The following is a 12,763-nucleotide window of genomic DNA, read 5'->3' on the forward strand; positions in this document are numbered from 1 at the left end:
TCTTCCTTTAAAGTTCCAAATACTGCTTATATGGCATCGACTTTTCATCGACTTCTGATCGTGATGATTGTATGATAAATTTATTCCGATTGTACTATTTTGCATCTCATATGTTATATATCTCTAAGAGATCTTTCCACCTTTTAGGGAGAAAGACATTGGCCTTACGTTCACATTGGTCTGGACTCCATTCATATCTTACGCATTTACCACCTGCATATTCCCCTGTGAGCTAATTAAACATTTGGATTTAATTTCTCAACCATAAAATGCAGAGAACAATTTGTCCTTTAGTAGGACTGTTTTAAGCATTAGAGGTAATATGATATAATATCATAAATAGTGCTCAGTACTTGGAACACAAAGCCACCTAATGAATAGTAGTGGCTTTTTACTGTAGATGCTATTATTTTGTATCATCTTCCCAGTTATGTTCCATATTTAACTGATCCATGCTTTCTGGTTAAATAAAAATCCTGTACTTTTATAAAACGTGTATAATAAAACACATCTAATTCAACTTTTCCTAACTGCTTTTTTCATGAAGCAAATGAACTCTCTCTCAGGGACTGAGTAAACATCAAATGTATAGGCATATGTAAAGCCTTGCAAGTTCGTCGGTTGTACAAATGGGATCTGAAAAGTTATTTAGGCCCATTTCTCCTCTTGATTGAGTGGGAATCCCTCTGACATTTGGCAAAGCCAACACAACTGGCAGGTGAGATCCATTTGGAGCCCTGCCCAAACTAAGTGGCCTGGGAAGCACTCTTCCCCTACCAGGCCTGAGCTTCCTGATTCTGCCAAGAGACATTGAAGAGGGTGGGCAGAGATAGCAAGAGGGACCAGGTCCAGCAAGCAACGTTTAACCTCACACTTTGTACAAAAATTAACTCAAAATAGAAACACCCTAAAATGCAAGATGTGCAGCTATATGCTTTTAGGGGGAAAAAAATTGCAGAAATTTGTCAAAACCTAGGGGTAGATGAATGTTTCTTAGGCTAAACACCTAAAAACTGATCCATAAAAAGAAAAACATAAATCTTACCTCACCAAAATTAAAAATGTTGTGTTCTGTGAAAGCCTCTGTGAAGAGAATGGAAAGACAAGCCACAGACTGGGAGAAGAGATTTATAAATCACCTATCTGACAATAGGCTATGATCTAGAATATATACAGAACAGTTAAGCCCAGCAGCAAAAATACAAAGAATCCAACTAGAATATGGGGAAAAGATTTGAACAGATATTTCACCAAAGAGGTTTTATGGATGGTAAATAGGCAATAGAAATATGTTCAACGTCACTAGCCATTAGGAAAATGAGAATTAAAAGCACAATGAGAGATTACTACACACCTATCAGAATGCCTAAAATAAAGAATGATGACAACACCAAATTCTGGCGGGGTTGTGGAGAAGCTGTATCACTTATTCATTGCTAGTGGGGATGTAAAATGGTATAGACACTCTAAAATGGTTCAGCAGTTTCTTATAAAACTAAATATGCACTTGCCATAAGATCCAGCATTTGCCCTATTAGACATTTATACCAGAGTAATGAAAATTATGTTGACATAAAAACCCATTTACAGATGTTCATAGCAGCTTTATCTGTTAATAGCCCCTAATTAAAATCGGTGCACATGTGCTTCAACAGGTGAATGGTTAAGCTAACTTTTGCACATACCTACCAGAGGATACAAGTCCTCAGTAAAAGAAACAAACAAACAAACAAACAAACAAAAACAACCATTGACAGACTAACCATTTAGATAAGTCACCAAGGAATTATGTCAAGTGAAAACATCCAATACCCAAAGGTTACATAGTCTCCTATTGCATTTACATAATGTTTTTGAAACAACAATCATTAGAAGTGGAGGACAGCCATAGGTTAGAAAGATGGGGGTGTGGGAGTGAATTATGTATGATCCTAAAGGGGCAACTCTAGGGACCCTCATGGTACTGGGACTATTCATCATCTTGAACGTGGTGGTACGTAACTGAACACACACACACATGAACACAACTAAAACTGAGAAATTGAGTAAGATCATTGGACTTCATCAATGTCAACCTCCTGGTTATGTTATTATACTATAATTTTGCAAGATGTCAATGTTGGGGGACACTGGGGAATGTGTACAAGGGATTTCTCTAGATTATACCTTATAATTGCATGTGAATCTGTACATCTCTTAATAAGTAATAATTTTTTAAGAAATAGAATGATAAAATATCATGTGTAGCCAACCTGAATTATGCAAAACTTTAATAAAAGTCAGAAAGTTTTTGACTTAATGACAACTTCATGACATTCTGTAGGTCCAATATGGTTTTAATGTGTCCTGGGTCAAATAGGCAGTGAAATGAGCTCTTGACTGACAAGGCAGCCATGAATATTGACTAACTCTTTACCATTATTTTCATTACAATATTTTTGTTCCTGGGCCAAAAGGTAGGATGTCAGATCCATAATTAATGACTTCAGGAAAGTATAAGCACTTGATCATTCTTGAAGTTCTTAATTAAAGCACTTGAGATTCTTTATTAAAAGTTTTAGCTGTCACTTTGCCTTTTCAATAAGGTTGTAAAAATAGTGTGTGCAGATAACTATCTCTCAGCAAGGCATATGTATAATTTTAAAAAATGTGAGTAGAAAACGTCTATAAACTATTCTCCTATATAGTTAAGGTGTGGGATTGGGGGGCTTAATGAGGATATTACAGAAATTTGGAAGTGTGTGTTTCTTTCCTGAGACATTTTTGAATTTAGGTATTTGGTGGAATATTGTGTCTTTGTTCTCAACAGGTCCCATCACAGACCCCTCCTATATCTAATAAATGGCAAACATGATTTAACCAGTAATATAACCAACAGCTGGATACCAAGTGTTTGAAAATCACTGGAAATGATACAACTTTAAAGAACTGAGAAATAGTACATCAGTGCCATGAATCAGTGCCATTTCATACCTCTTCCTATGGACCGAGCTGCCCACAGAAATGTTTTTAATGGCTTGTTATTTTATTGCTTTCTTTGGGGCATATTCTTGAAAGTGATCTGTTCAAAAGAGTAATTTTGTATAATTTGGTATGAAGAAAATGTCCAATAGGGAAGACTTATTCAGACCCATTTAACTTTCTTGGGCTAGGTAATTCTTAGCTGGTGGTGAGGATGGGGATTGTCCTGTGCATTATAGGTTGTTTACAGATCCTTTGGCCCCTACCCACTACATGCTACCCCTTGCACCAAATATTGCCATCAAAAATGCCTCCAGACATTGCCAAATGTCCCCAGGGGAGGGCACAATTGCTCCTGGTCAAGACTCACTCAATTAGGTGGGTTGCCCCTGGCTAAACATGTTGAATGGTCTCTTCCTCAGTAATCACCTAATATCAATATTTTCCTTGAGTGACTCAACATTTTAAATTCTGTGATCTTGTTGTGTCTGAACGACTGCAAAGTTCTCCTGGCTGATCTCCCAGTATCCTCTCTTTTCCTCCAATTTTCCATGTTATAATGATCTCCAAAAACTAGGTGTCCTAGAGCTGTAAGTTTTCCAGTGGCCCCTGTCCATTTTAGGACAGTGGTCAGACAGATCTCTAACAAACTCCGTGGCTTGCGGGGACTCTGCAAACTCCCTGGCAACTTAGTTTGAAGTACCCCGCCCCTTCCCACAGGAGCTTCTTTTTTTTTTTTTTTTTTTTAATTTATTTATGATAGTCACAGAGAGAGAGAGGCAGAGACACAAGCAGAGGGAGAAGCAGGCTCCATGCACCGGGAGCCCGACGTGGGATTCGATCCTGGGTCTCCAGGATCGCGCCCTGGGCCAAAGGCAGGCGCCAAACCACTGCGCCACCCAGGGATCCCCCCCACAGGAGCTTCTTTAGGAAGGCACATCCTCTGCTTTACAGGGGTACATCCCCCTGTTATATACTCTCAATGGCCCTGTTATCATCCCTTTCATAACTGGAACTTTGCATTTAAATTTGTGATTGTATGATTAATATTTTTCTCTCCGGTTAGGATGATTAGGATGGTTAGGATTGGCTTGACTTGGAATTTTCATGCTCACAGTGTATTCCTTGGCAACTACTTTTCAAATGGGCACAGAACTTACTTCTTTTGAAGTGGCTGGGCCAAGGAAAGGACAGCCTAGGTCTAACTTGGGAGTTGCCAACCGAGTTTTTAGTCAACAGCACCTAGTGGCTGAATCTCATTCTTTCTTCACAATGAATCTTAAAATTGAACACTGCCTAGGAAGTCTTCTATGATTTATTCCAATTCATGCTAGTGACACACATGCTTGGAATTCCTGTCCAGTTGCCTCATGCTCTACAAGTATGTTGATTTGTCACAATCGCCTCACAGTAGCACACGTTGCTGCTCTGCCCCCCCTTGACACCTAGTAATCTTACTTGGATTAAGCCAGGTAGAAGAAGGTAAGAAGAAAATGAGTAATATTTGTTTTCTTAGAAATCACTGCCTAGCTACACAAAACTGAACACAGTCTCCTTGGAAGAGTCAAGAATGGGATATGCTGTTAAAAAGCAGCTTAAAACACTATTCTCCAAAGAAAAAAAATTACAATTTTGCATGTTTCATTTACTATTGTGTTTAGGTCTGTATATACCTGAGTTCTATTATTTTCCCACCTAAGGACACTAAACTATGGACAGGGAAAAACATCAAGCATTAAGCTATGTTTATGGCTCTGCTAGGTGTGGGCAGGGACTGAGGAAGTCGCCGAGTCCCTGTTAGCCACGGGCTGTGGGAACGTGGCTCCTGGCTCCATCCTCACACCAAGAAACGTGTTCATAGCCGTGTTCCAGTCTCAGGAAACCCCAGCCCAGGGCTTCTCTGCATCCTTTGTGAGCCGTAAGTAGCACCAAAAACCAACCCTGGAGGTCTTTGAGAGGGTGGAGCTGCACCTGGCAGGCTTGCAGAAGAGCAGGGGCTGCACCAGGGTAAACTGGAACTGGGGGTCCACTGGGGAGTGTGGGTAGGTTGCCTAATCCTGAGAGTACACCTTTCCTTCAAAAAGAGAGTGGAGCCGAATTCAGTGGTGGGCCAATGGAGAAATGACACAGAAGGCCTGAGTGCCACTGGTGGACATCTATAAATAAGCCTAAGACTCAGAGGAGGGGCAGGAATGAGGCAGAAGCCCCAGGAGTGGTAATTAGTAGACAATCCGTGTGCCTGGTAAGCAGCACATTGACCCCCACATGGAAATCACTGGTGCCTGCAGAACCCACTGATTGTTCTGTTGGCAGCCTCACTCGGCCACCTGAACTCAGTTTCCATGGGTGGGACTTACGTGTGTCTGTTCTCACCCAGATAATTCTCAAAGTAAGTAAACTTTGGGTCCCACTTTCTTCAGGATTTTCTCTTTCTTCTCCCACTACTACTTACAGACTGATTTGTGGGAAATGTAGGGAGTTTCAAGTCCAAGTAGCAATGATGGGTGCCTGTTGGCTGCATTTAGTGGAGTCGCTACTCATTTACAAACTGCTGTTTAGGAAAAAGTCTAATGAGAGGAATTAGAGTGATGCAGCGACTAGGTGTTTCAGACATGAGTGAAGGATGGGGTGGTATCAAGGGAGAGAGGAAAGGCCAGCCCAGGCCTACCTCCAGGCCCTCCCTTGATTGGTTCCTGTGTGTGCATGTGCTCAGAACTGTGCGTTCTGATATAAGTGTCGAAGGATATTGAGATTTTCATATGTGATAGGTCGGGGAGCGATGTGGATTAACTGCTTAGCAGTTCTAGGAAAACAAATGTCATTTTAGTGGTAATAATGTGAAATGTTGAGTTTTAGGGCAAATGGTCAAGGAAGAATTCTGGAGATGTCTTTGGTGCAAAAAAGTTGGTTTTATTAAAGCATGGGGACAGGACCCATGGGCGGAAAGAGCTTCACTGGGATTGTGAGGAGTGACCGATTATATACTTTCAGGTTGGGAGAGGGTTAGGAATAAGAGAAGTCTCGAAGGAATTTGGAAACCAGGTTTTTAGGATCTTGAGGGGTCATTTACTACTGTCTAGTAAAACCTTAGTCATGAGACTCTTCAGATATGTATCAGTGGGCCATATGCTTGGAGGATGATTGCCAACATAAGTAGGGGGTGGGCAGAGAGGAGCAGTAGAGATAAGGGAAGTTTCCAAAGGGATTTTTCTGTGTTAAAGAAGACTTACAGGACGTCTCCAGTTAATGTCAAGCTAAGGTTGCCTTTTGCCTCTAGCAAAGTATTCACATCGAGGCAGCTGAGCTCCTTGAGGAAGGACACTGCCTGTCTCAAGGACTTGTCAGTGGGCTTGCAAGTTATAAGGAAGTTTAATTTTTTTCTACATTTCTTTTGCCTTTGTTCCCCACATCACTAAGAGGATGATTCTTTATTGCTGACACCAGGGAATCATTCATGCGAGAATTTGATAAGAGTTGGCATTAGTAAAGTCAACATTTTTAAAAGCGGTTTCTGTTTACTTTTTTATTTTTTTATTTTTTTTTATGGCCAGATTACAATACTGGTGAAAATAACATAGTTTTCTAATATTACTATAAAATATTTTAAAGCTATTAGGTGGCGGGCACCTGGCTGGCTCAAAGTCAGTAGAGTATATGACTCTTGATCTTGGGGTCATGAGTTCAAACCCCACATTGGGCAGAGAACCTACTTGAAAAAAAAAAACATTAAGTGGTACTCATCAAGTAAAAATCACTTCATTTGTTTTATCTCTTTATTTACATGAATCATGTTCAGTCTTTGCTAAGTTTTCCTTTCATATTATCTTCAAATTAAGTAAGTGATTGGCAATGAATTTGTGGTAAAATCTCTTACTACTTAGCTCAAAACTCTGCAGCATAGTTTAACACATATAGAATGTTCTCATGTTGTGTATATATTTATTTTAAAATCAGAACTCCGTCCCTTAAAAAAAAGAAGGAACTCCTTCTTCCATCTTGAGTATCTTAGGGAATATGTCTCTGGAGAATCTGATGAGAAGATACTATACGTGAGAACAAATGTTCTGATGATGCCTTTTTTCCTCTCGCATAGGATGTGGAGGTAATTTCACGAACCCTTCAGGTTACATCCTTTCTCCAAACTACCCAAGGCAATATGACAACAACATGAATTGCACCTACATCATAGAGGCTGATCCTCTGTCCCTGGTCCTCTTGACTTTTGAGTCTTTCCATTTGGAAGGTAAGTTTATTCTTATATAAATTACAATTGATTCTTTTTTAAAAACAATTATTTATTTTAGAGAGAGGGAAAAAGTGAGCACCAGCAGAATGGGCATGGGGGGGAGAGGGAATCACCAACAGACTCCATGACCGAATATATACAGCCCAATGTGGGCTCCATCTTGTGACCCTGAGATCATGACCTGGGCCCAAATCAGGAGTTAGATGCTCAACCAACTGTGCCATCCAGGCACCCCTACAATTGATTCTTAATAAATGAGGCAGAGGTAGTGTAAAAATCACCATTTGAAGGAAATATTTAAAACTGTCAGAGTATTTTGATTAAAATTCCATCCAATATTTTAAGAACCCATTCTGTATATTCTCTCCAGAAATGAGAAAGTAATGTAAGAGCTTTAAGAACACAAGCATCATGTAAATTGTTTAAAGAAAAAAAGTCTGAAAATTATTACATATTAATAATTGTTTTTTATGTATTCACTTGTGCCTTGTCCAGACACACACCCACATGCATGTATGTACACACCAAACACTAACTAGCAAGAGCATCTATATTGCTGAGTCAAAGTAGCTGCTCAATAGATGTTGAAAGAGTGAATAAAATGAATATAATTAATAAATGTTTGCACTCTAATTTGATTCAGTATTACATGGAACTCCTTTCATCTCATTTCTTTCTTTGATCTTCAATGATCCCATAGGGATTGTCAACTCTGTAACTACAAGTGCCCCTTTGAGTTCCATCCCCTAGCTCCTGGAAATGGAGTGTTGACAAAGGGGACAGTAGGCTTGTTTATTTGGGCTAGTTCTGACCATAATAGACACAACTTGATGTTTTGGAGCTGCTGGGACACAGTTAAGGAAAAAGATCTCTTCAGGAAGATGAGTAATTTCAACCACTCAGCCATATTAATATTTTTTACAAATTAACTTTCCATTTCTAAATTACACTTAGTGTATAAATTTGTCAAGCTACTTCTGCATAATCAGAATTCCTTCCTGTTTGGGTTAGTCTCCCATGCCAGTGAAAAGTTACAGTTAACGAAGTGTCCTACAGTATTCAGCATTCAGGAAATGTATGTTTCATAAAAATAAGAATGACATGTCAGTACTCATACATTGATAAATTATACAAAGCATCTCTCAGTTAAAGGATAACCTTTTTCTGTGACCTCCTTTTCCTACATCTCTACAAGTTGTAAATTTTGGCACGTGTGTTTGCTAGAATGCCAAATATGAATTGATGTATGTCACTGTAAAAAATGGAATATGAAGTAAAATATATCTTTTCAGCATTTGCTAGCACAAAATGCCAGTAATATAAAATGCATTCACAATGTATAAAGTATTAGAGGAAGGTAAAACAGGCTATATAAAATGACCCAATTCCGTATTTAAAAATAACAGATATGTAAGGCTATTCAGCTGTACTTTAAGGATTGTTACCACTGTGCAGAGATTTATAGGTGATATGTATTTTCTTTATACCTCCTGTATTATCTTTTTAACCAGACAAAAGTTACTTAAATAACAGGAGAAAGCCATGTGGCTTGCATTCTGCATTTGTGTGTGCATTTGTTCTCATTAAATTACCTAAACACAAGAATGTCATATGCCAATATCATTTAGACTAAAAAAGGAGATGTTGGTGAAATATACTACATAACATAGCCACAAAAAACACTGCCAATACCAGTGATGTAGGTATTATTACAAAGGAACCTATACTGACTCCAAGCAGTAGTTCCTGAGTTTAGTTGACCAGTGGGATTAAGGGGTATGCATACTCTGGAACACGTGGTGTGGGGTGTAGTGGGAGAGAGCACAGCATTTTAGGATAGGTCTTGATGGCATGTCAGCCACATACTAGTTATGTGACTTTAGGCAAATTAATCTTTCTCCTTCATAATCACTTTTTAAAAATATAAAATAGTAGTTATAAAAGATAATGCTGTGGAAGCCTGTTTTGTGAACCTATAATTCATCAGAGTGCACACAGTTTTGTTATTTTTGCTGCCACCAGTCTGCCTGGGAACAGGTGCTTGGTTTTTCCAGATTAAGTTACTGGCTAATCCTCACCCAATTGAAGAGTTGGCTTTTTAAAAATAAGGTGGTAGACTTCTGATAATGTCTTGTGACATTTCAGGGTTATAGGTACTTGGCATGTTTAAGTGAGTAATTTCTGGCTATAAATTAATTGAATTATGTTGATTCCCAAAAAAAGACAATATTAATCAAATTTGCCTTATAATTAGATTCTTACCACTAATCATACCAATGCCAACATTCACTGAGTACTTGAACGTACTCTAGCTTTTAACAAGCTAGAGATTCATTAGCTACAGTAAAAATAATGTTCCACACACACTCTTTTTTTTTTAAAAAAAAAGATTTTATTTATTTATTTATGAGAGACACACAGAGAGAGGCAGAGAGAAGCAGACTCCCTTTGGGAGCCTGACACAGGACTCCATCCTAGGACCCCAGGATCATGCCTGAGCTGAAGGCAGACAGTCATCCATTGAGCCACCTAGACGTCCCCCCTTCCACACCTTCTTATGTGAGCCTGAGGAATTCATGCTCAGTATATTGTAATAAGATTGAAACTGCTCCTAGAAATTTCAGGAGCTTTGGCCTTTCTAGCTGCTCTAGGCCATAGGAAGACTGTCCGCATGTCTAAGCATTTCTGAGCCCAGCGTGCCAACAGAGCCAATGGTGAGCTCAACAGATATGAGGGTTTTAGATCTGTTCTTTTGGGGCCATTAGCATGAAAGATAGATCTGGCAAGAAAAAGATGGGCTATCCCAGATTACAGAATACAGTAGGGACATATATTTGTTCATAGTTGTGTCTCCCAAACACCAACTGCTGGTTAGGAAAGGTTTTATTATTCAGACTAGCATACTGATTATTCAACTACATGCTGGTGTTTTCACCACAGGGAGTTTACAAAGATTCAGTGACTGATATTCCACTAAAGTTAAGTTGCTCCAAAAGTATGTTATGATATTTTATGTTGGCTTAAGTTTCTCATCATTCCTATTCCAATACTAGTACAGACTTCTCATCTTTTCTATATAGTCACTGATGAAGTATATAAAAATTCCAGTGATATCAATCAAAAGCCATGGAAGAAATGTCTCTTTGAGGAAAGGCAACTTTTTTTTTTTTTCTGAATGTCATCTCAAGATTGAGATGGCTTTTTGGGATTTTTAACAGTGGCATCAAAATTTCTAAAATAGAATAGAAAATTGACAAATTTAAAATGTTTTTTTTCGTCAAAAGTGAAACACCAGAAACAGACAAAAACTAACTACAAAACATAAGAGAAACTGTCAATATTTGTGCTTATTTTGCCATCCGAGGTTGTTAAATAAATACTAATTTAATTTTCCCAAATATTGAAGTATGGAAAAGTGCATTTCTGTGTTTTCATTATTCATGTGCCCAGATAGATGCCTTGAATTTGCTGGGAAGATTATAGGCCATTTATTTTTATTTTTTTAATTTATAGATAAAGCATTTAGCAGATGAGATCCCAACCTGTGGCAAGTGATTGCCTTCTATATTGACTTTTCTGTCATTAAAATTCAGTAATAACATTGATTCACCTTGGTGAGAATGAAAGTTTAGAAATTCTTAACTAAAAAGATCCTACAGAGACAAATTCTAAACTCTGTTTCTCTTAGATCCAAAGTATCTCTTGATTAGAATTAAATAGTAGAGCAGCACCTTAGCACAGACAGTGTAGAGAAACAGAAGGACAAATGCTTTCGTTCACTGTCCTCTAGAGATGGCCTCAGAAGAACAGGGCTAGATTAACAGAGCAGCCAGATGGTAAGTCTTTTGTAATATTTGCCTAACTTTTTAAAAATTTTCCTTGAAGTCCCAGTTTACAGGCTATACCCAAATGTAAAATTAAAATGGAAAAGAAGGGTGCTGTACTATATGTTGGCAAATTGAATTTAAATAAAATATTTGAAAAATAAAGGAAAGAATAAAATAAAATGGAAAAGAAAATTTAGCTTTAGATTTTTCCTTTTGCCCTTTTCCCCACCAAGAAGTCCAATAATTAGGTTTTGTCAGCTTAGTTCACATTCCCCCCACCATGTAAAGTTTTGTTGTTGTTTTTTTTAATGGCATTACCCAACTACTTACCATTTCTTCTCTTGCTTTACTTGTTTCTAAAGAAATCAGAGTGTAGGTACATTTCACAACTTATTATTTTAGAAAGCATCAGGCAATGCTTCTTTTGAAATAGTTCCTATTGATGGTTTATTCAAATTGGCCAAGCAGTTGGGTTATTTGGGATTCCTTGCTTGCCTATGTTATAAAACTTTGGCCTGCACATCCTGTGGAGTTGAGTTCTGCACTGGCCCATGCTTCTCTGTCCCACTCACTCATTCCTCCATTGAGCAATCCAGTCTCCACACTACTCTTAATTAGGCATTGCTACCCCCTGATTCCCATACCTCCCCCAGAGCCCTTTGCTGCTTTGCTGTAAAGACTATCTTCTCTACAGTATTAAAATATTCCAACCCAAATGATTTTCCCCTATCTGTTAGTCCTGTTTGATACTTCTGCCCCTCTATTTATGGCTCTAGAGAAAAAGCCTAAATTTCTGAGCCTAAATTTCACAAGTTTATGTTATTTGCTGAATTATTCATCCTTGCTTTCCTTTCAATTCTCTCCAAGTTCTTGGAATCATGATGCAATTCAGAATATTGAACATTGCTCTGTAATAAATCCTAGAAGAATATGATGAAAATTATATTTTAATACATAGGAAAAAGCCTTAGCCATTTCAAACAATAAACATCTCTTAAAGTCTTTTTTTAGAAAGATGGAAAATAATCATAAAAACAAATCCTGGAGGATATAGCTTTTCACCTCAGAGATTAGTAGAGATAGATAGATAGATAGATAGATAGATAGATAGATAGATAGATGATAGATAGATAGATAGATGATAGATAGAGAGATAGATAGATAGATGATAGATAGATTTAGTAGTAAATATATGTCAAATCATTTACTAAAGATAGAATTAAGAATGACTGGAGTTCCTTTTCTTATGGCATGGTCTCTAGTCCAAGGAGAATGTATCATTCAATCTCATGTTACTTCTCTCCCTGACAGGTTCTCATATGTCTAATAACTGTAACCTGTTGGCCATAAATTCGACTTTTATATTTATCTTGGTCCTTGAAGAACTTTTTCAAACCTTAACTTCGTTGTTTCACTCCCTAGAGGGCAATCGTGCTAGTTGTATTTAACTATATTCTACTTGAGAGTTTTGTGTGTATTTTGACTGTGTATTCATTTGGTCCCCCCAATGATTATGGAAAGGTGTTTAATATCATTGTTTTCTGATGACAGTGGTCTTTGCCACCAAATATCTTGTCATTGAAAAATCAGGCTGATCTGTTTAATCTAATGCAATGATATGATAAGTAGAGCTTGAGAAAAACATGTATATGTGTGAATTACTTCATGCCTACTGACATAGTTATATTTAATTTTCGTGTACAGTGCCTTGTTTATGCAAAACCTTGAT

The 12,763-nt window shown here is 37.9% G+C and overlaps 1 protein-coding gene across 1 annotated transcript in view; it reads left to right on the forward strand.

The window, feature by feature from the left end:
• Positions 1–12,763, forward strand: part of CUBN (cubilin) — a 256,413-nt gene that overhangs the window by 191,973 nt on the left and 51,677 nt on the right. The window contains exons 55-56 of the mRNA XM_026016002.2: positions 4,723–4,879; positions 7,055–7,204. Coding sequence (XP_025871787.2) covers positions 4,723–4,879; positions 7,055–7,204 — 307 coding nt within the window. The remainder of the gene's footprint in view (positions 1–4,722; positions 4,880–7,054; positions 7,205–12,763) is intronic.

Source organism: Vulpes vulpes, chromosome 2 (genome assembly GCF_048418805.1).
Source record: "Vulpes vulpes isolate BD-2025 chromosome 2, VulVul3, whole genome shotgun sequence".
Taxonomy (NCBI): Eukaryota; Metazoa; Chordata; class Mammalia; order Carnivora; family Canidae; genus Vulpes; species Vulpes vulpes.